The sequence below is a fragment of the Spermophilus citellus genome (assembly GCF_964194105.1).
Source record: "Spermophilus citellus genome assembly, chromosome: 2".
Classification (NCBI taxonomy): domain Eukaryota; kingdom Metazoa; phylum Chordata; class Mammalia; order Rodentia; family Sciuridae; genus Spermophilus; species Spermophilus citellus.
In genome coordinates, this window is record NC_138183.1 from 249,946,196 (window position 1) to 249,966,829 (window position 20,634).

Here is a 20,634-nt window from a genome sequence, read left to right on the forward strand (position 1 = left end):
ATGAGCCCACCAGGGAAACCAAGCCTGTGGGGGAAGCAATGAGGTGAAGCCAAGGTCAAAGAGGGTAGCTGGGTTCCAAGGCCCTGTCCCAACTCCTGTCAATTAAGAGCAAAGGCCCACCCTTTTCTAGTTTAGGGATCAGTTAGGGAGGCCCAGCCCACTCGCCTGCAGCTTGTGGCTAAGCACAGCATCCTGGACAGGCCCAGGTGGCCGGCTCTGCTCCAGGGAACAGAAGTAGCCCCAGCTCAAAACTGGAGAGCAGCCCAGTTCTAAGGTGGCTCTTCCCAGGAGTGGCATAGCCAAGCAACAGCAGCAGAGGGTGGCCAAAAGCCTCACTACCTCATGGACTTGTAACATAATTTTTCTGATGCCACAATGGGTACCATGACAGCCCCAGACAAAGAAACAGCGAACCTAATACCCTCCATGAAGATGTGCTGACAAAGCACAAGGTAGGGCGCTATCTTGCCCCCACCACTCCCCAAGCCTACAGTGTTGGCAGCCGTGAGCCACGAGCAGAGAAAGAAAAAAAGCCACTTGGCGGTTTTAATTTTAGCTACTATGCCTGACAGGCAGGATTAGCTGGCTTGACCTTTAGTGCTGATGGCTCCCCAGGACCAGGGCCTTAGTCAGGTGGCAGCTTGCAGGCACAAGTCACCACTGGAGCTTAGCAAATGTGGGGGTCCAAGTGCCAGCAAAAGGACAAACTAGAGAGATATGGGGTAAGCTTGGTTCTCAGTGCATGAACCAGAAACAAGACAGAGACGGAGGGGCCACCCACATGCTCCACTCCTGGAAACTCAGTCTTGCAGGGAGCAGGTGGAAGGCTTCCTTAATTAATGTCCCATGGCTTCACTCCAGAAGGGGGAACAGGGGCCAGATGCTGAACACAAACAAAGTATGGTAACCTTGGGGCCACTGTGGGTGGTGGCAGAGGGTTAAAAGAAAATAAACAGACCCAGAAAACCACACTGCTCTTTTATTCAACGGAACACCCCCCCTTTAGTGCAGTGTTGAATCAAACACCGAAAAAAAGCCCAGAGAAATTTCTGTAGATAAACCAGTGAAGAGAACGCGCGTTACACATTATTGTCAACATAATCACTCCATGAAGAGGGAAGGGGCGGGGAGAGAAGCAGAACAAAGAACGAGGGGCTCAAACCCCTAGACACTGCAAAACATTCAGACATTTGGGACTAAAATAAAAGAGGAAGAAGGCTTCCAGGAAGGAGAGGAACAAATGGATTCTGTGGCAGCTTAGGTGGTTGGGGAGCGTGGAAAGGACTCTGGGCTGGCAGGCCAGTCCAAGGTGGCTTCAGCTGTGTCCCTGCTGCTGGCAGGAGTGCAGGATGGTTATGAAAAGCCACCCTTGGCAACTTTACAAGTCTCTTTGACAAGATGGCAGAGATAAACTGCTACTCAAAAATTTAAGACAAACGTTTTTAGGGGTGGCTATGGACCCTTGAAACACTTAGAACCAAAGGACCCCCCCTCAGCCTAATATTAATAGTCAAAGCCTGTGCCTAAAACCATTTGCTCCCCTCTCCTTGGCAGGGGGAGAAGGAGGAATGGAGAGAAGGGAAGAATTCTAATTGCAGCAGAAGACCGGGGAGAGCATCTCCTTGGACGGAGTCTGAAGAAAGGAAGAGATAAGGAAATAACAAAGGAAAAAGAAAAAAATTAATAAAAATTTCACGATATGGAGCCAGCGTGTTCCGATTCCGTCCACAAAAATAACTCAGGCTGCTTTGCCGAACCATCCTGTCCACCAGGGGCGCTGCTGAGGCTGTCTGCCTGGAAGGGTCACCAATGGGCGCGGAAAGTCCTCACTCTCATGGCTCGGGCCATCGCCGCTGCGGGGAGGGATCCTGGCGGCCCGGTTTGGGGAGAGGCAAAGGGAGTTGGGTGAGGAGAGAAAGAAGACAAAGAAGACACTCGATGCTACGGGGCGCCAGGAGAGCCCAAGCTGGCGCCCCTACTATATCCTGCCCGTTCCCAAGCGAGTCCTCAGTCGCTTGGCCCAGCCCGGTGCGTGCACACACACACATGCGTGCACACACAATCACATGCGTGCGTCCCAATGTCTGGCTCCATATGGTGAGGTTCGGCGTGTGTTTAAACGAGACCAATTCTCTCTCTATATAATATATATTTTCTTAAAAAACGAGTCTAGTTCTGTGGTGGAGGCGGTGGGGGAGCTGGAGGCATCCCGAAGGGTGGCATGCCCGCCACCCCCATGCCCATCATGGTGACAAAGTTAGAAGGGTCCATGGGAGGCGGAGGAGGAGGGGGCGGGGCATACATCATGCCGGCGGAACCAGGTGGCGGAGGCGGCGGAGGGGGAGGGGCCCCGGGCGGCAGAGGCGGCTGGACCCCGGGGGGCAGGGGCACCATAGTGGGGTTGCCTTGCATCTGAGGGGCTCCTGGAGAAGCTGCGGCAGCCGCCTGCTGCTGTTGCCATGGCGGGATGGACCCTGTGCCAGCGCTCGTGGTGGTAGTCGTCGTATCTGGGGTGGTAAAGAAGCCCAAGGTCACACGCGCGGGGGGCACACCGCGGCTCTCTGCGGCTGCTGCCTTGGGATGGGGGGCGAGGGGCGCCTGCTCCTTGCTTGGCATGCGGTACGGTGGTGGGGGGCGGGCGGGCAGGGCTGTCCTGGTGATGGGGAGTGGAGGGGTGGGCAGGACTACCCTGGGGTCAGCCTCAATGTCTCTGGGCTTAACAGCATAAGCCCTTTGTCACCAATGCCCCTGGAGGGGCTGAGGGAAAAGTACCAGACTCAAGAACCGGCTCTGACGTCCCTCCGCCCAGCCACCGCCACCACCGAACGGCACATTCAACCTCAAGGCCACAGCTGCTCTCTCCCCACTGCCCAGTCCCTTCTCTGCAATCTCTCAGGCCCAATCACAACCCCGTCCAGAGCAAGCATGCACCTTCCCACTCGGCCCTATGTACAAGACGGGCCAGCCAGCAGTTCACTCAGCTGGCAGAGCCTGGACTTCCGATATCCTGCCTACAACTGCAGGCTCCCCTCCAGACCCCCACAAATCTCTCCCCAGACACAACCACACCAAACATCAGCTTTCCTCCCCAAGACACCTCCAGGGCCAGGCGACCCCTTCCATTTCTGCCTCCCAAATCCCCCAGCTGAGAGCGAGTCTCTTCCCAAGGTGTGTGAGCTATGAGGTCTTATTGTTCTAAACCCCAACCCTTGTCCCACCCACCCCCACAAGCCCAAAATATTGCACTCACTTTGCTGCCATGGCAAGGGGGTACTGGAAGCCATACTGCTGCTGGGCGGAGGGGGTGGTGGAGGCTGCTGCTGCTGCTGCTGCCATGGGGGAAGAGGACCAGAGGGAGGGGGCGGGGGCTGCCCACTGGGAGGCGGCGGCGGTGGCGGCATCATGCCCATAGGCGGAGGCGGCATCATACCTGCAGGTAGGTCAAAGAAGGGTGAGGCCTCAGGGAAGGAGCGGACCTGGGCCAGAGCCCCTGCTTATTTAACCCAGACCTAGGTAGAGACCCACAGCAAGCAGACAATATTACCTTTTCCTTGATGCAGGCGATAGACCCCAGAGCCCACAGGCGTACTTCCCAGGTACTGATCTTGATGGAAGGAAAGAGCAGGGACTTAGCAGGACATTTGAACCAGCCAGGGAAGACACCCCCCAACATCTTCCTCAGTCACATAGCTTGCATACTACCCTTGAGACAGCAGCTCTGAAAAGTCTTCATATGGAGGCAATGCTGGACCTCCCCATGCACAACGCACTTCTTACTCAGATAGTCTTGCTCCTTCTAGAACTCAAGACTTGGCAAGGCCAGTAGGCCCAGTGCACTAGTAAGCCATTGTGAGAGCTGTTTTCAGCTCACAGGGACCCTGCCAGAAGCCCGTGCTTACCCCAGAGCCCCAAGGTTTCTGGTCTGACACTTACTTACCCATTGGAGGAGGGCCATGGTGCCCAGGTGGGTGGGGGCCCTGGTTCATCGGTGGTGGCGGTGGCTGCATCCAAGGGGGTGGGGGTCCATTTGGGTTGTGCTGCATGGGATGTCCACCATGCCCACCTGTCAGGCTGGGTAATGGGTGTGGGAAGCTGTGGGGGCCACCTCCAGGCCCGCCAGGACCACCTCCATGCATGCCATGATAAGGCCGACTCTCTGAAGGGCCAGAATTCATCCAGGGTGGGCGGCTCTGGGTGGTGGACATGAGAGACTACGTGAGAGCATTTCCAGCCAACGTCCCTGTCTGCTCCCCCTGATGGCAACACTGTTCTTCCAGCTATGCCATAGGACCAGGATAAAAGCACAAGAGGCCTCCCAAAGTAAGAAGTCCCCCACTGGCCAGACATTCCGGAAGAACAATGTTGCCATCCATGTCCATCACTCAGCTCCACCCAAAGCACTTGGCCATAGCTTCCAGTCTCTGAGGAAGAGACTAGGAGACCAGGCCAAAAGAACCCTCCCAAGGCTCACCGGTGGAGGCGGGTTGTTGGCAGGAGCGGCAGGCCGAGGTGCACTAGCCAAGGGTGTGGTCGCAGGCCCAGAGGTGGAGCCCACAGATGCTGGGACAGGGGCTTCCCCAAGTTCAGCCATCAAGGACAAATATTCTTTATCCATCCGTGCTTTATCCTGAGCTGACTGGGGGTCACCAGGCCTGAAGTGGGGTGGGGGATACAGAGAGCAGAGGAAGCTTTGATTCTGAGAAACCTCAATATACAGTTTAAGATTCAGCCCTCAGGTCACCCTTTCTTTCTAACCTCTTACTAGGCATATAGTGTAAACAGTCCTACCAGCTCCTTGGTTCAGGGCCATTTCCTCATCTAGAGTACCGGTGTCTGCCACAGCAGAAGCCCTGGGCCAAGAGAACTGGTGAGGAAGCACCAGGCCCGATAGTCACAAGAACACAGGTTCACACTCTCCAGTTTCATCAAATCCTACTTGCCCATTATGAAAGAAAGAAAGTCTCTCCAATCTCCAAGACTGGGCAACTGCCAGAAAGAACCTTAACAATGCCTTAGAGAAATGCTGGTGTCAAGGGCTGATTTACAAATGGTCAAATTCTGTAGTCAGTTTTTGTTTTGTTTGTTTTTGATACTAGGGATTGAACTCAGGGATTCTCTGCCAAACTATATCCCCAAGTTTTGTTTTTTTTTTGGGGGGGGGAAGGGGTACCAGGGATTGAACTCCAGAGCACCACCACTGAGCCACATTCTCCATCCCTATTTTGTATTTTATTAGAGACAGGTTCTTACCAAGTTGCTTAGCACCTCACTAAATTGCTGAGGCTGGCTTTGAACTCTCGATCCTCCTACCTCTGCCTTCTGAGCAGAGGTAGGAGTGCACAGGTGTGCACCAGTGTGCCTGGCCCCCAAATTTTTAAAAATATTTTTTAGTTGCACACGGACACAATACCTTTATTTTTATGTGGTAATGAGTGAAAATCAAACCCAGTGCCTCACACATGCTAGGCAAGTGCTCTACCACTGAGCTACAACCTCAGTCCTATTTTCTTTGAAATTCTTAGAAAGGATCTCAGTTAAGTTGCTGGGACCCTTGAACTTGAGATCCTCTGTCTCAGCCTCCTGCCAGCTTTGAACAAATCTTTAAGCAGCAAAGGCAGTGAACTGATATTGAGCCTCAGTGAAAACATTATAATAACCAATCTGGGCCTCTGGCACACACCTATAATCCTGGTGACTTGCAAGACGATGCCATGTTTGAGGCCAGCCTCAGCAACTCAGCAAGACCCTCTCAAAATAAAAAAGGACGGGGGATATAGTTCAATGATAAAAGTTCCCCTGAGGTTCAATCCCTAGTACTAAATAAATAATCAGAATAGAAACCTTTTGGTTTTCTTGGACACAAGACAAACAATAAAACAGAGTTGTTCTGTAAGACTGTTTCTAATCCTTCTCAGTTTTATCAATCACACCATCACCCAACCATGTGCTAAAGAAAACTATCTTGTATGTCACTGGTTACCAGAAAACCCACAGAACAGCTAGTCCCTCACCTTTGAAACTTGCAATCTGAAGCAATGTGGCCAGCTCCACCACACTTGGTACACACTGTAGTATTGGTAATGCTGCGGGTCTCTGAGCTCTGCCAGGGTCTTAAGATTCTGTTGAGAAGAGAAAATCAACTCAAAGGCTGTGAACACCCTCTCCACTTGCACAGCTTCTTCAGGTCTCTGCACACTCCTCTCAACTGATCACTACCTGTTATCATCTTCCCGAAGGGTACCATTCAAGCGAGCCAATTCTCGAAGCTGCATCTTCCGTAGATCATTCTGGTCCTCTGGGGTCTCAATACCTTGCTTCAGGATGTTTCTGATCTAGTGAAGACACAACGAGAAATTAGTCATGCATACCTGTAATCCCAATGACTCAGGAGGCTGAGATCAGTCCCTGCAACTTAGTGAGATCCTATCGCAAAGTAAAAAGGGTTGGGGACTTAGCTCAGTGGAAAAGTGCCCCTGGATCCAATCCCCAGTACAAAAAAAAAAAAAAAAAAAAAGAGTAGCAGTTAGCTGCCTACGTGCCTGGGCCACCACCCAGATTTCTATTAAGAGGTTTCCTTTCTTGGCTTATCACTCACCTGCTCTACTGCCTTTTTAACATTCTCCATTGTATTGGCAGTGACTAGGGCATGAAGTGGCTCATCTTCCCCTGGCAACATCTGGCCATCTTTGCGCCCAACCTTCCCTTCTTTCACAGACCCTTTCCCCCGGATCATGATCTTGGCGTTGCACTCCTTCTCAATATTCTTCAGGGTGTTCCCTCTAGAGGCAGAAAGGATTTAGTTTTTACTCAATACTCAAGTTCACACTCGACAGAGGCTGGGCTGGGTGCAAATTGATGGAAAACTACAACTATAGAGAATCAAATTTTCCCACTGAAAACTCTGTGCCCTTTAAGGTAAAGTTAGTCACAGTGAATCTGAGGATTTTCTTTCTCTGAAGTAAAAGGGAATATTGACAAGAGTTCTCACAGAATGGCCTAGTTCAGCCAAAGTCAATGCCTTACTAAAACAAACAAAGCCAATGAATGGCACCCCAATTAGGCACAAGGAGACACATCTAGGCTCTAAGGAATTCTATACCCCAATAAGCTAGTAATTACTCACCTGGGCCCAATTAGTAGCCCAACAAAGTTGATTTCTGGATACTCATCTTGAGGGATCATTACTTTATCACTCACACGTGTTGCTGGAGGTCTAAAGAAGAAAGACAGTCACCAACTCTGCACATTTCCACATGAGATCACCCAGTTTTTCTAAAACTAAATACCAGTATTATTTATGGGTGAGCTTGGACAAGTGGTGAGTAGTACCAAAACTGCCCCAGCAGGTCACATTTGACAGGCATGTGACCTTGTCCCAAGGGACCTAGTCCCTCTGCTTACTTATAATCTGCAGGTGGCTTGAAATCAGGGTTGAGGGCAACCATCTCTGTGATGAGGTTGTGCCGCTCCTCTTCCAGCTTTTTGCGGGTACGGAACTCTCTGGTGTTAAGTCGCTTCCCCTCACTATTGTAGATGGGCTCAGGGGAAGGGGACCTGTGGGAAACAGACCCCCGTTACTGCTCTGTCCCTACTTCCCTCAGTCCCACATGGACTATAACAGTCTTCCCCAGCCCCTCTGCCTCTCAGACCCTAACACTCTTCGGAGGAACCGACCATAACGTGTGCTATTTGAGATCGTGTGGAATGGGGAAATGGAAACTGGCTGAGTATTTTGGGGACTGGGGTGTGTGTGAGAAAGGAAAAAAAAAAGGTTTTATTTCTAAAAGTGATGTGGGGGGGAGTCTGTCCTTTGGGGGAAATCTCTGGATTGTAAGTGGCAAGGACAGTTTCATCCACAGGAGTCTCCTTGCCAAATGATTTTTCTTTCATTTGGGAAAAAAAATGCAATATCCCAACTTGGTTAACCACAGAAACCCGAGTTTAGGTGAAAACATTCTCTCTTGGAGAGCTCATGCCTATCAGGAAGAGCATTTGTACCCCTGACACATAGTGAACACGAGCTCTTTCACCCAAAGCAGCTGGGACTCAAGCTATTGCAGCTACTTGGTCCCCACAATGGAGAGAGATGGTTCAAGGCTTCGTCTCTGCTTTTCCTTCAATGGCCTGGCTGGCTGTGTCCAAGGCCCAGGAGACAACCTGTTTCTGGCTGTTCGAGGTGGGGAGTCTGGATGGAGAAAACCGTTAAAGTGCTAAAGCAGCTTCTGCTAGAGCTGCAAATGCAGATTTGGTCAAATACTTGTCTAGGGTCTGAACCTGCCAACAGCAAGGGGGAAACCTATGATTCTCCGCCAGAGTTTACAAGTCCAGAAAGCAGATTATTCTCTCTCATTTTTTAAGGAGTAAAATGCTGATGCTACAAGCAAAAAAATAGTAATGATAAAATGGTCAGTTTACCACAGCTGGATTTTGCGGTAATAAAAAAAAAGAGAAGTTACACTCCTAGAATTTTGAGTTAAGATTACAAAAAGGACCATAGCTTGATATTCTGTATGAAAATTTAGTAGCAGCTGCAAGAAGGGAAAGACCATGTGGATCAGGTTATTAAAAAAACATCCTGAAAATAGTTCAGACTCCTACACCCTTGGTTTAGTTGAGAGAACCTTGCCTAGATGGAGAGCAAGGACTGAACTCGGCTGCTCCCACTGTCTTCAGCCTAAAGGTAACCATGTCATACCACGTCACACACACGATGGAATAAAAGGTCAGGTTTGTTCATGACTAATGACGGCTAAATGACACCTCCGTTTCTAGCATTTGTATAAACTGTTAGCACAATCCAGTGAAAGTGAACACAGGCAAACATACCCCAGCTCATTAGACTATCATCTTACACATTAAAGTCTACAAGAGATTTTAAAACACCTTTAACTGTGCAAGTTAAATAACATCAAAATAGCATATGAAGTGGCTTAATTTTGATATACCTTAAGAAATAATCTTATAAAAGTAAGAAACTCATGCATTTCCTTCCAACCTGGGCTCAAAAGCAAAACCAATCAGGCATTAGGGCCTCTTTCAAAACTAAGTGCAAGGGAAGAAAAATCCTGTTCTGGTTTTATTTCTAACATGCTTGACATGTCTATGCCCACCCCACAGCTGTCTAGAATTGAGCACTTCTGGCTAATCACCAGAACAAGTTGTACCAGTCCCAAACTGGCCATTTAAAGGCCTCACAGTTTAACCTCTTCCCAAATTGTGGAAGTGAAAGGCAAAAGCTAATAATCTAGAGGTTAGGCTGGCTGGACTTCTTCACCTGAATAGGCATCGGGCACATCAACTAAATTCTAATCCCAGTTCTCCAGGAAGCAAAGAGGTTTGTTAAAAACTCAATCCTTTAGAGGAATTGCCTGTAACCTGTAGACATTATTAAAGGGGAAAAGGCCAAAAAGACACTAAACAGTTGTGGTCTATAACCTACAATGGAAATCTTAAAAAGAAAAAAAAAATCTTCAAAAAGAAATATAACATAACACAATCTTCCAACCAAAATCTACAGGTAAAAATATAACGGATTTATTAAGTAAAATTAAAGAGTCAACATGGAGAAATAACGAAGCTGTTTCCTGGCAAAAGGCAGCAGAAAGATGCACGTGAGTGACTTGTAAAGCCATTCTATCATCTTCCTGACTGAAGGAGCCAGACTGGGTAACAAAAACCCAAAACACTACTTTTTAAAGCAGAGTCTTTTTAAGTATGCTGCATGCACTAAGAGGTATTTCAGTGAGAGGAAGGTTTACTATCTTATTAAGTGATCAGATGTTAGCTGTTCAAAGATCAGCCAATATAATTTCAGTTTAAAAAGTCCATCTCCCTCACATAAACTTTACTTTTTAGAGGTGAGAGAAAATTATAAACTGAAATGACTTGACCACAGCTGTTTGAGGCCCACATTCCCTTAAAAAAAAAAAAAAAAAAAATTTAGGATTGGTTGCTTGCCTTCCCAAAACAGGTGAGGTAAGAATATACTGGCCCCTCCCCAAACCCCCAGGCAATGGCCAAGGCTGAAAATTAATTGGCAGTGAAGGAAGTTGGTTAGAAATCTCACCTACTTTTAAAACCACCTCAAAACCTTAAGCAGAAATAGTGTATCAATGAGCTGGTCTAATTTTCTGCCACGTTAATTCAGTGATGCTCAAAAATACTCTTAACCCCTGCATCATGTACCTGTGAGAAAAACTACACCCTGGGCTTGCAGCCAAAGCAGGCACTGAAAAGGCAGGTTAATGGCCACCTCTCACTGTCCCTCAGGGTGGGTAAATCAGGTTAAATCTACATGCTTACCAATTGGAAACCAGTTGTCCATTTTTATGTAACTTTTTATTCTTTTTAGTTAAAATTCCAATTTTCTAACTGTTGACTGACCACATACATTTACTAATTAAACCCTAGTCCCCAGAATGGTCAGACCACCAGTCACTTTAACTAGGATTTTATCGAACTGACACAATGTTGCCACCAGTAAAATGTATTGAGAAAAAGGTAAAAGCGTTACTGTCAGCTGGTTAAAACTGTTTCCCAACCTGTCCTCAGGGTTAGGGGGGATGCCCAGGTCTCCTGTGCGCAGTTTACGAGTCAGGTCTTCTATCTGCAGTTGCACTGGAAGAAACCAGGTTAGGAAAGAAAAAAAAGGATGGAAAAAAGACAATGTTACCAAAAAACATCTCAAATCTCAACAACAAGCATGAAGAACTCGGAGACTTTGAAAGGGACGATTGATTGATCAGTGAACACATTGAGGCAAAAACCCCCAACCACCTATTGGCAGAAGTCCACTTACATCTATAGGTTATTTATTCACTTCAAAATGGTTATCACTTAAGGAAGCAAACCGTTTGTTGGAAGAGGGGTTAGCAATAAAGACTGTTCACTAAGGCTAACATCAAAGCAATTATCAGGAGGTGTTCACTTTTCCCTCCTCACCAACACTTGCTTATTACAATTGGCACCCCAAACCAACACCCATTGTGTGACATCACCGGTACCTGGTTCCCATCAAATTACTTGAGGGCAAGACTTGCAAAGTTTATTTTTCTTTGTGAAATATTAAACATAGCCCAAAGTGAGACCCAATTAACATGGGACAAAGAAAAATACCAGTTGAGCAAATATCATTTCAATTAAGACCAGGTTTTAAACTTCTGAACAAGCAATACATTCAATAATCAATTTGACATCTTATAGCAATTTATACATACACTTTCTGTACATCCAGACCTGTACTAGTAAAGGTCTCCCATACCTGCGGTTTTTATGCAATTATTAAATGGAAAACCATGTTTTATCTTCATACACCAATAGGCATAAGGTGCTAGGAGTTTATTTTCAGACCTGCTATTGATGTGGAGAGTAGGTATGTAGAAGATGCAAAGTTTGGATCAAGGAGAATATACGTGGCCCTCAGGCCTTGACCTGAGGCTGTACCCAAAAGAGAGATGAGGGTTTCACAAAAGTTACCAGAGAATCCGGGGAAATGTTACACAGCTGATTTCCCAAAATAATAGGAACTGCAGAGCCAGAGTACTTTCAACAAACTAATCAACCACCTGTTTCTTACCTTTGCAGCATCTCAGAGTTCTTAGTAGGCACCTCTATCAAGGGCAAGGCTAACTGGGTTGCATTAGAGTTGAGTTGGCTCCTAGATATATTAATGTGCATCTAACCCCTAATACCTTATAATTTGAAGTACATCACACAGGGATATATACCACACCCTCACACTGAACTTCTCAAGAAATGAAAATCCATTAATACAAAAGACAATATTAGGAGCACCCTGGACAAGACACTGTGTACTGTGAGAGACAGAAGGCGAGTAAGACATGGCTCTGCAAGTTCCTTTATGCCAGACACTTTTGACTTCATAGTCAATGATGTGGCAGTCCTCTCAGGTGGATTGTGGGGGTGTGGGTTCTGAGCTGAATAAATAGTTGATACTGAAATTATAAAAAGTGTTGCTATCTTCCTGGGATCAAAGGCCTGTACCAATCTCTGCTTGGATTCTATCTACACTTTGATGATGGCTAGAAACAGCCCTTAGGGCTCAGTGCATTAATGAGGCCAACAGGGAGAGGAAATCAAGTTGTAAAGAATGAGTCTGTTGTCCCCATTTTTAGGTCTGCTTGTATTCTTGTGCTATGACTCCACTAGAGGCATTCCACAAGGTTGTGAAGTCCCACACTGGTCTAATGAGACACAAGTGAGTAGGCTGGAGTAGATAGGAAGAGTGGGGAAAGTCTTAGTAGTACTGTGAAAAAGGAGATAGAACGCCTGTAATCCCAACAACTAGTGAGGACAGGCAGGAAGATCAAGGCCAGGATCAAGTTCTAGGCAGATGATATCCTGTCTCAAAATTTAAAAAGGGGCCTGGAGGTATAACTCAATGGTAAAGGACCCCTGGGTTAAATCCTCAAATCATACAGAATTCTAATACCTCAAAATTCTCAACAATTACTGGATACAGTGGCATACACCTAAGACTCCAGCAACTCAAGAGGCTGATGCAGGAGGATTTTAAATTCATAGCCAGTCTCTCCAACTCAGTGAGACCCCATCTCAAAATAAAGTTAAAGAAGACAGGCACAGTGGTATACACCTATAATCCAAGCAACTCGGGAGGCTGAGGAAGGAGGACTACAAGTTCAACAGCAGCCTCAGCAATTTAATTAAAGTAACTCAGTGAGACCCTGTCTCTAAATAAAATATAAAAAAGGGCTGAGAATGTGGCTCAAAGGTTGAACGCCCCTAGGTTCAATCCTCAGTACCCAAAATAATAACTAATTTAAAAAATAAAGTTAAAGAAAAGGCTTGGGGTATAGTTCAGAAACAAAAATGCGGGGCTGGGGATGTGGCTCAAGCGGTAGCGCGCTCGCCTGGCATGCGTGCAGCCGGGGTTCGATCCTCAGCACCACACACCAACAAAGATGTTGTGTCTGCCGAGAACTAAAAAATAAATATTAAAAATTCTCTCTCTCTCTCTCCTCTCTCACTCTCTCTTAAAAAAAAAAAAAAAAAAACAAAAATGCTCTTGGGTGTCCAATCCCTAGTACCAGAAACAAAGCACCCCCCCCATAATATAAAAACCACAAAATTAAAACCCTCTCCAAAATTAAGCCATGGGGCCTTGAAGCTTTTATGGGAAGGCCACAGCCTCATAAAGCCTAAGAGGTCTTTGCCCTAATTTCCTCCCAACGGGGTGAGCGGGCAAAGGGAGAGATGTTTACTTGATTAGTAGGATATGTTATCAAGCATACTTTCTGAGACAGTTGGACAAGTATATAAAGATTGCATTAGACCTTGTATTATTTTCTTAAAGTAATTTTGAGGTTAGTTTCAATCCCACTGTGGATAGTCGTGAAATATCAAGGGGAAAGCTACCATTTTTTACTGTGTATCAAGCAATATCCCCTTCCCAGCAGAGTTCTTTAGAAGTACATACAAGAGCCTTCATCTTAAGACAGCTCTCCAGAGGCCAAACCAGAAGATGCTGAAGGGAAGGTTAAATTCAAGAAAATGGTAAAAAGGGGTGAACTGTAAACACACAGTCAAGGAACACTGTTCAAACTGAGTTTTTGTTTTTTTCCTTTCAGAAAGAACCTATAAAAAGTAAAACCACATTTTAGGGAAAGGGAGAAATATGAAATTATGGTGAAAGGCCATGCTGTGAAAAAGGTACTTGGTTTACAATACCTGCAGTGTTCTCCACTGGGGCCTGTCCAGAGAGGCAGACAAGACACTCACCTCACCAACTGGTAATGAACAGCAGCTGAAAAAGGTGGGCTGCTGGAATGGGGACTATTCTCATTCCTAAATGGGGCCCTCAACCCTTCCTGGCACTCGTGGAGAACACTGCTGTTATGAACAGACCAAAACAAGGAACTACAAAAGCAACACTTGCTCAGCAAAACCTGACATTATACCAATGACATGAGAATACATCTGACCATATCTTGTCTCTATAACAATAATAAATAAAAAACTATAGGACTTTTCGACAGGTATAGCACTCAGAATAAATAATCATCTAAAAATACACTTGGATACAGAACGTGTATTTACCTATGTAAGCTCTCTCTTGTTCCCGAGTAAGTCCAGGGGGAATAACAGTAGGCATTCCTGGAATCACTGTCTTCTGTTCCATTGTATCTTGATTCCATCTGCTCCGTTTCCGCTTCTTACTTGGGAAGTCTAAAGGCAGACAAAGACTATCAGGTGCAAATATAAGCCTGCACAGTATTACCAACAGGCAATTCAGGTTTCTTAGGATATACAGGCAGAATGTCAGCACACTCTGAAACTGAGAACTCCACTTAAGATTTAAATGGCAAAGAATGGAAAGACAAATTTCAGAGGTCAGAGATGAAAACTCGGCCACTACAAGGGTACTTGGTTCTGGGTCAGGAAAGTTGACATTTCACATTTCAAAATTTTTTCTAGAAGGGCTGGGGTTGTGGCTCAGTGGTAGAGCCCTTGCCTAGCTCGTGTGAGGCACAGGGTTTGATTCTCAGCACTGCATGTAAATAAATGAATCCATCAACAACTAAAAATATATATACACACACACACACACACACACACACACATATTTTTTTGTCTAGAAGAACACTGTAAAGCATGTGAACAACTTTTTTCCAGTGATGGGTATGGAACCCAAGTTCCATATAAAGTATTATAAACACATACACTCTTATTTACAAATGACTAATGGTCCAGCAGAGACAAGACTGAAGAATTAGTCTATAAAGCAGTACTGAGAACTGCTGGCTCTTTCCAATTCTACCTCCCCCTGTCCCAGTCACCTTTCTAAAGAGATCAGGGGGCTGGGGATATAGCTCAGTTGGTAGAGTGCTTGCCCCACATGCACAAGGGCCCTGGGTTCAATCTCTAGCACCACAAAAAAAAGGAATCAGCCTCTAAAGAGATCAGAGCACAACCAAACCAAATTACTAAATGAAAAGGCCTGATTTTTTTCACCAGGAAAAAGGTGCAGCCCAGACTAGCATTCAATTTCCCTGATCAGTTGGGCCGACAGGATCAGAACCAAATTCAACAAGACACAAATTCTCATTCCCCGATACATGCCAAATACTTCCAAAGGGTACAAGCCCAGAGAAAAAGCCTTTTTAAAACTAAGTGGGAAACTGATCACACTGAGAAATTTTAGGGTAAATAAAGGAAAACCAAGTGCCAAAAAGGATCGGACCCAATCACCACCTGAAGCCTTCCAACCTCTTCCACATTAGTGGAAACACAGTTTATTGTAAAAAATAGAGATTCCTGCTACTTGTTTCCCTTTCAGATTCCTCTAAGACCAGAATGGGAGCTGCTCTTCGTCGACAGTGAACCCCTCTCCGGCCTGTACCCTTACACCCTGCACCTGGACCCCAGGTCCTTTGGTTTGGGCGGCCCAAGGCCGCAGCCACGCTGCGCCTGCGCACCTCCCGCCCTTCCTCCCCCTCCCTCCCCAGCGCGCAAGCGCGCTCGAGGCCCTGAACCAGGCCGCGCACACCCTGGGGCGCCTCCACCAGGGCCTCCCCGTGCGCGCGCGCGCGCGCGCGCGCCCCTGCCGCGTGCAGCCGCCGTCGCCGCCGCAGCGCGCCCCTCCGCCGGCCGGGCCGAGCCGGTCCGCGCGACGCCTCTCGCGCTGTCGGCCCGACTCACCTCCTCCGCCGCCGGCCGGGCCCGGCTGCTGGTCCTGACGCGGCGGCTGCGGCGGCGACACGCGCTGGTAGAGCGACGGCGCGGGGGGCGGCTGCGGCGGCGGGTACGAGGCGCCAGGGGACGGCGGCGGTGGCGGCGGCGGCGGCTGCTGGGGAGGCGGGGGGGGCGGCGGCGGCGGTGGCGGCAGTAGCGCCGCGAAGGGGAAGGCCGCGGTCAGGGCTCCCATCGAGCCCGGGGGCGGCGGCGGCCCGGGCGCCAGCAGCCCCGCCCCAGGCGCGGGCGGAGGCCCCGGATCGAAGCCCCCTTTGGGCCCGGGAAGCGGGGGGAGGCCGGCGGGCCCCAGCTTACCCAGCGGCGTGGCATTCGCTCCGGTCGCCATGGCGCCCCCGGGGACCGGCACCGGCGGCGGCTCTTCCTCGGCGGCGGCTTCTCCTTCGCGAACCTTCCGGGGGGGAGGGGACCCGACTACGCTGCCGAGGAGCGCGCGGAGCCCGTCCTCTCACGCGGCGGGCGGCGGCGGCGCGAGACGCACAAAGAGGGAGGAGAGAGGGTGCCGCGGGGGCGGGTTGGGGGCGACGGGGCCGCGGCCTGGATTGGGCCGGGCAGAGGCAAGGGGTCGAAGCCGGCGGCCTCCGATTGGCGGAGCGCTAGTCCTTCTTGATGCGCGCTGCGATTGGCCAAACCGTTAGGCCAGGCGAGGAAATGGCGGCGGACCCCGGTGGGCTGGGAGGTGTCGCAGCGCGCACTTCCATTTGTTACTGCGCGGACTGAGCTCGCAGGCCAGGAAAGAGGGGATAGGATGGGGCAAACTCTATGACGTAGGGCCAGAGAACTCCCTCATTGGCTGCAGGTGATGGAGTCAATCAATCGCGTTTGCCTCGTAGTGTCGTGTGATTGGCTGACTCTACTTCGAGCCTCTCTCCACTCTCCTCCCCCAGGGAGCTGTTGCGCCGGGATTAGACGAGAAGTCGCGGCGGAAAAGCCCGGGTCAGAACGAGAGTTGCGGCGGGGGAGGGGTGGGGCAGGGAGTGCGCACGCGTACATCAGGGCAAAGCGGCCTCTCCGCTTCTCCCTCCACTGGAGACCCTTGGGTCTGAAGCGGAAGCCTTAAGTGACGTCAGTCCTTGTTCCTGTGGTAACCGGGAATAGTGGGGCCAGAGCGGAGGAGGGGCAGGCTCGTAGGCAAACCGGATCCGTTGAAGCCGCAGATGGAAGGGACTTCCTGTTTTCTGTGAAAAAAACTAAAAGGGTATCTTAGTGGAAGGATATAAAATAGGGTATCCTTGTGGAAGGATTCAAAACAGTGTCAGAGCAGGGCGTGGTGTTGGCGCACCTCCCTAACTACTTGGGAGGCTGAGGCAGAAGGATCACATATTCCAAGGCCAATCTCAGCCACTTAGGGAGACCCTGTCTCCAAACTAAAAGGGCTGGGAATGCAGCACAGTGGTAAATCGCCCTTGGGTTCAATCCCTAGTACCAAGGAAGTAAGTAAAGGTGGGGTGGGGCGGAGGGACTACAAGGACAGGAAAAAGATATTCTTTTTTTATACATTTATTTTTCAATTGTAGCTGAATACAATACCTTTATTCCTCAAAGAGGATCGAACCCAGGGCCTCGCACGTGCTAGGCCAGCACTCTACCGCTGAGCCACAACCCCAGCCCCAGGAAAAAGATATTCTTTTTTTTTTTTTTTAAAGAGAGAGATAGAGCGATAGAGAGAGAGAATTTTTTTTTAATATTTATTTTTTAGTTCTCGGCGGACACAACATCTTTGTTGGTATGTGGTGCTGAGGATCGAACCCGGGCCGCACGCACACCAGGCGAGCGTGCTACCGCTTGAGCACATCCCCAGCCCCAAAAAAGATATTCTTGATAAGCAAAAAAATTAAAATTGTATGCAAAAGTCACGGGGGGGGGGCGTTGGTTACCACATTTTACAGATAAAAGCCAATATTGGGAAGGGACATGGTGGTAAATGCTTATAATCCCCACCACGAGAGAGACTGAGGCAGGAAAATTGCAAATTTGAGGCCAGCTTGAGCAGTTTAGCAAGACCTTGTCTCAAAATGGAGATGTAACTCAGTAGTACAGTGCTTGCCTAGTTCACAGAAGAGTCTTGGTTCCATTCCCAGCACCACATAAAAATAAATTTAAAGGGGAGTGGGCTTGGGTAGAACTCATGCCAGACAAGAGTGAGACACTAGGTTCATGACCAGCAAAGCAAAAAAGAAAAAGGAAGGGAAATGTGATCTCTTTTGAGAGCTGGGCACCAGGACAAGCACCTATTTTTCCAGCACTTGGGAGGTTGAGGCAGGTGGAGTCCAGGAGTTGGAGACTAGACTGGGTAAATAGACCGTGTCTCAAAAAAAAAAACCACTTTCCAAAACACTTTCAAAAAGTACAAAACCTTTCAATTCAGCATCGCACTGCTGGCAATCTGCCCTCAAAAATAAGACAAGTGGGGCTGGGGATATGGCTCAACTGGTAGCGCGCTCGCCTGGAGTGCGTGCGGCCCGGGTTCGATCCTCAGCACCACATACCAACAAAGATGTTATGTCTGCCGAGAACTAAAAAATAAATATTAAAAATAAAATTCTAAAAAAAAATAATAATAATAAGACAAGTGGGGCTGGGGATGTGGCTCAAGAGGTAGCACGCTCACCTGGCATGCGCGCGGCGGGGTTGGATCCTCAGCACCACATACCAACAAAGATGTTGTGTCCGCAGAGAACTAAAAAATAAATATTAAAAATTCTCTCTCTCTCTCTCTCTCTCTCTCTCTCTCTCTCTCTCTCTCTCCCCTCTCTCACTCTCTTTAAAAAAACAAATAAGACAAGTGATTATAAAATGTGTTCAAAGTCCTCTACATTTACTACATCATTGTAATGGTCAAAATTTGAAACAGTGGGTTTCCCTCAATATTCATAAATTGGACTCTTAGGCAGCCTTGAAAAGTTGTTTATCAATACCAGTAGACCTTGAGGGATTTCTGTGATGTATTGCTATGGAGCAAAAGAAGTACATGTCACATAATCTTGTATTTGGGAAACAAAAAGCCTATATGTGAGGGCTGGGGATATGTTGATAAGTGTTTACCTCGCCTGCACAAGGCCCCAGGTTCAATCCCTGGCACCACAAAAAAAAAAAAAAAAAAAAAAAAAAAACGTGTGTGTGTGTGCATGTTTGTACTACCCCTCAGTTACAGAACCCCACTGGGATATAAAATCTGTGGTTGCTCAAGTCCATTATACAAAATGGTATAGACTTTGTGTATAACTTGTGCATATCCTCATGTATAATTCATCTCTAGATGACCTCTTGTACCTAACAGAATGTAAATGCTATGCCAGTAGCTGTTACACTCTACTGTTTTTTCTTTTTTTCCTGAATATTTTCCATCCAAAGTTGGCTGAATCCATGATGGGGAACAAGTGGGTAGCTGACTGTATAGAGAAAGCTAATGAGAGTTGCATAGCACATCCCCTGTCATTGGTAAGGGAATCAAGAAGTTGCTGGGCAGGGTGGTGCACATCTGTAAACCCAGGTATTCGGGAGACTGAGGCGAGAGTATGGCAAGTTAAAAGCCAGCTTCAGCAATTTAATGAGGCTGTGTCTCAAAATAAAAACAAGGGCTGGGCATGCGGCTCAGTGGTAAAGTGCACTGGGTTCAATCCTCAGTTTAAAATCATCTATTTTGAAAATGGAGAGAAGGAAAAATTATACTGTAAATACAAGTTCTCTGGAGGAGGGAAGAGCCATTCGATGTCTGAGCAGCTATTGAGTGCAAAACATGTTGGATGCCACAGTAAACGAAGAAAAATAGCCAGGGATGTGGCTCAAGCGGTAGCTCGCTCGCCTGGCATGCATGCGGCCCGGGTTCGATCCTCAGCACCACATACCAACAAAGATGTTGTGTCCGCCGAGAACTAAAAAATAAATATTAAAAAATTCTCTCTCTCTCTCTCTTTAAAAAAAAAAAAAAAAGAAAGAAAAATCATAGCCTAACCAAGGAAAAGAAAAGTACACAAATAACAGCTAATAAATAATGAACATTAGGGCTGCAGCTGTGACTGTCCCATGGGGCAGTCATTTTCACGCTTTCTGGTTATTTCACTTAATTGCCTCTTTTGAGCCAAGATTTTTTTAAGTATTTTTAAATTACCAAATTAAAATATTTTGATTATTTTTATTATGAATTTCTACTTTTGTTACAGTTATAACATTACCCTTGAAATATCTAAAAAGCGGGACTGGGGTTGTGGCTCAGCGGTAGAGCGCTGGCCTTGAACGAGCAAGGCCCTGGGTTCGATCCCCAGCACCACATAAAAATAAATAAAAGTTATTGTGTCTAACTACAACTACAAAAAATAAATATTGAAAAAAAAAGCATTTAAAAAGAAATATCTAAAAAGCATGCCCCCTCCCTGGTACCAGGGATCGAACCCAGGGGCACTTAACCACTGAGACATACCTCCATCCTTCTTTTTTGAGATAGGGTCTCACAAAGCTGGTTAGAGCCTAAGTTGCTGAGGTTGGCCTTGCGATCCTTCTGCCTCAGTCTCCAGAGCCACTGGGATTACAAGCATGGGTCACCCATGCCTGGTTGCATAGTTGTTGTTTTTTTAATTTTTTTTTTTTAGTTGTAGGTGGATACCTTTATTTTATTTATTTTTATGTGGTGCTGAACATCAAACCCAGTGCTTCATATGTGCTAGGCCAGTGCTCTACCACTGAGCCAAAACCCCAGCCCCATAGTTGGTTTTAATGGGATATCTTCTGAGCTGTAGGGGCCAGAACTACACACAGATGTCAGACAGATGCTCTTGGTTTTATAGAACAATGTGATAGAGGGGGGAAAAAATACACATCTGGCCTTTATCTGCCATTCCTGACAGAACTTCAAACATTCTTGGAATTTCCTGACAGGAGTGCCTTTTGTTGCTCACAGTAAGCCTC

At 47.5% G+C, this 20,634-nt stretch overlaps 1 protein-coding gene across 19 annotated transcripts; it reads right to left on the bottom strand.

Annotated features, from left to right (window-relative positions):
* Positions 1-963: 963 nt before the first annotated feature.
* Positions 964-16,456, bottom strand: SF1 (splicing factor 1). Of its 19 annotated transcripts, XM_081282484.1 has the most exons (14): positions 15,679-16,455; positions 14,077-14,205; positions 10,542-10,617; positions 7,402-7,554; positions 7,124-7,213; positions 6,596-6,779; positions 6,217-6,332; positions 6,012-6,119; positions 4,472-4,652; positions 3,938-4,211; positions 3,545-3,604; positions 3,251-3,430; positions 2,303-2,507; positions 964-1,868 (listed from the first exon to the last, which is right to left on the bottom strand). In XM_081282484.1, the coding sequence occupies exons 1-14, from the start codon at positions 16,055-16,057 to the stop codon at positions 1,739-1,741; spliced, it is 2,265 nt and encodes a 754-aa protein (XP_081138610.1). In that variant the 5' UTR covers positions 16,058-16,455; the 3' UTR covers positions 964-1,738. The 19 variants fall into 19 exon arrangements, with proteins under 19 accessions (XP_081138610.1, XP_081138616.1, XP_081138600.1 ...); XM_081282490.1 differs by lacking the exon at positions 2,303-2,507 and having other exon boundaries at positions 15,679-16,456; XM_081282474.1 differs by having other exon boundaries at positions 964-2,507.
* Positions 16,457-20,634: the final 4,178 nt, after the last annotated feature.

Coding starts and splice junctions, on each gene's coding strand:
- SF1 (XM_081282474.1), bottom strand. CDS start 16,057: ATGGCGACCGGAGCGAATGCCACGCCGCTGGGTAAGCTGGGGCCCGCC. Junction 7,555..10,541: donor CCCCCTAACCCTGAGGACAG/GTTGGGAAACAG, acceptor TGTTTCCCACAG/GTCCCCTTCCCCTGAGCCCA. Junction 4,653..6,011: donor TCAGATTGCAAGTTTCAAAG/GTGAGGGACTAG, acceptor ACCCCACTTCAG/GCCTGGTGACCCCCAGTCAG.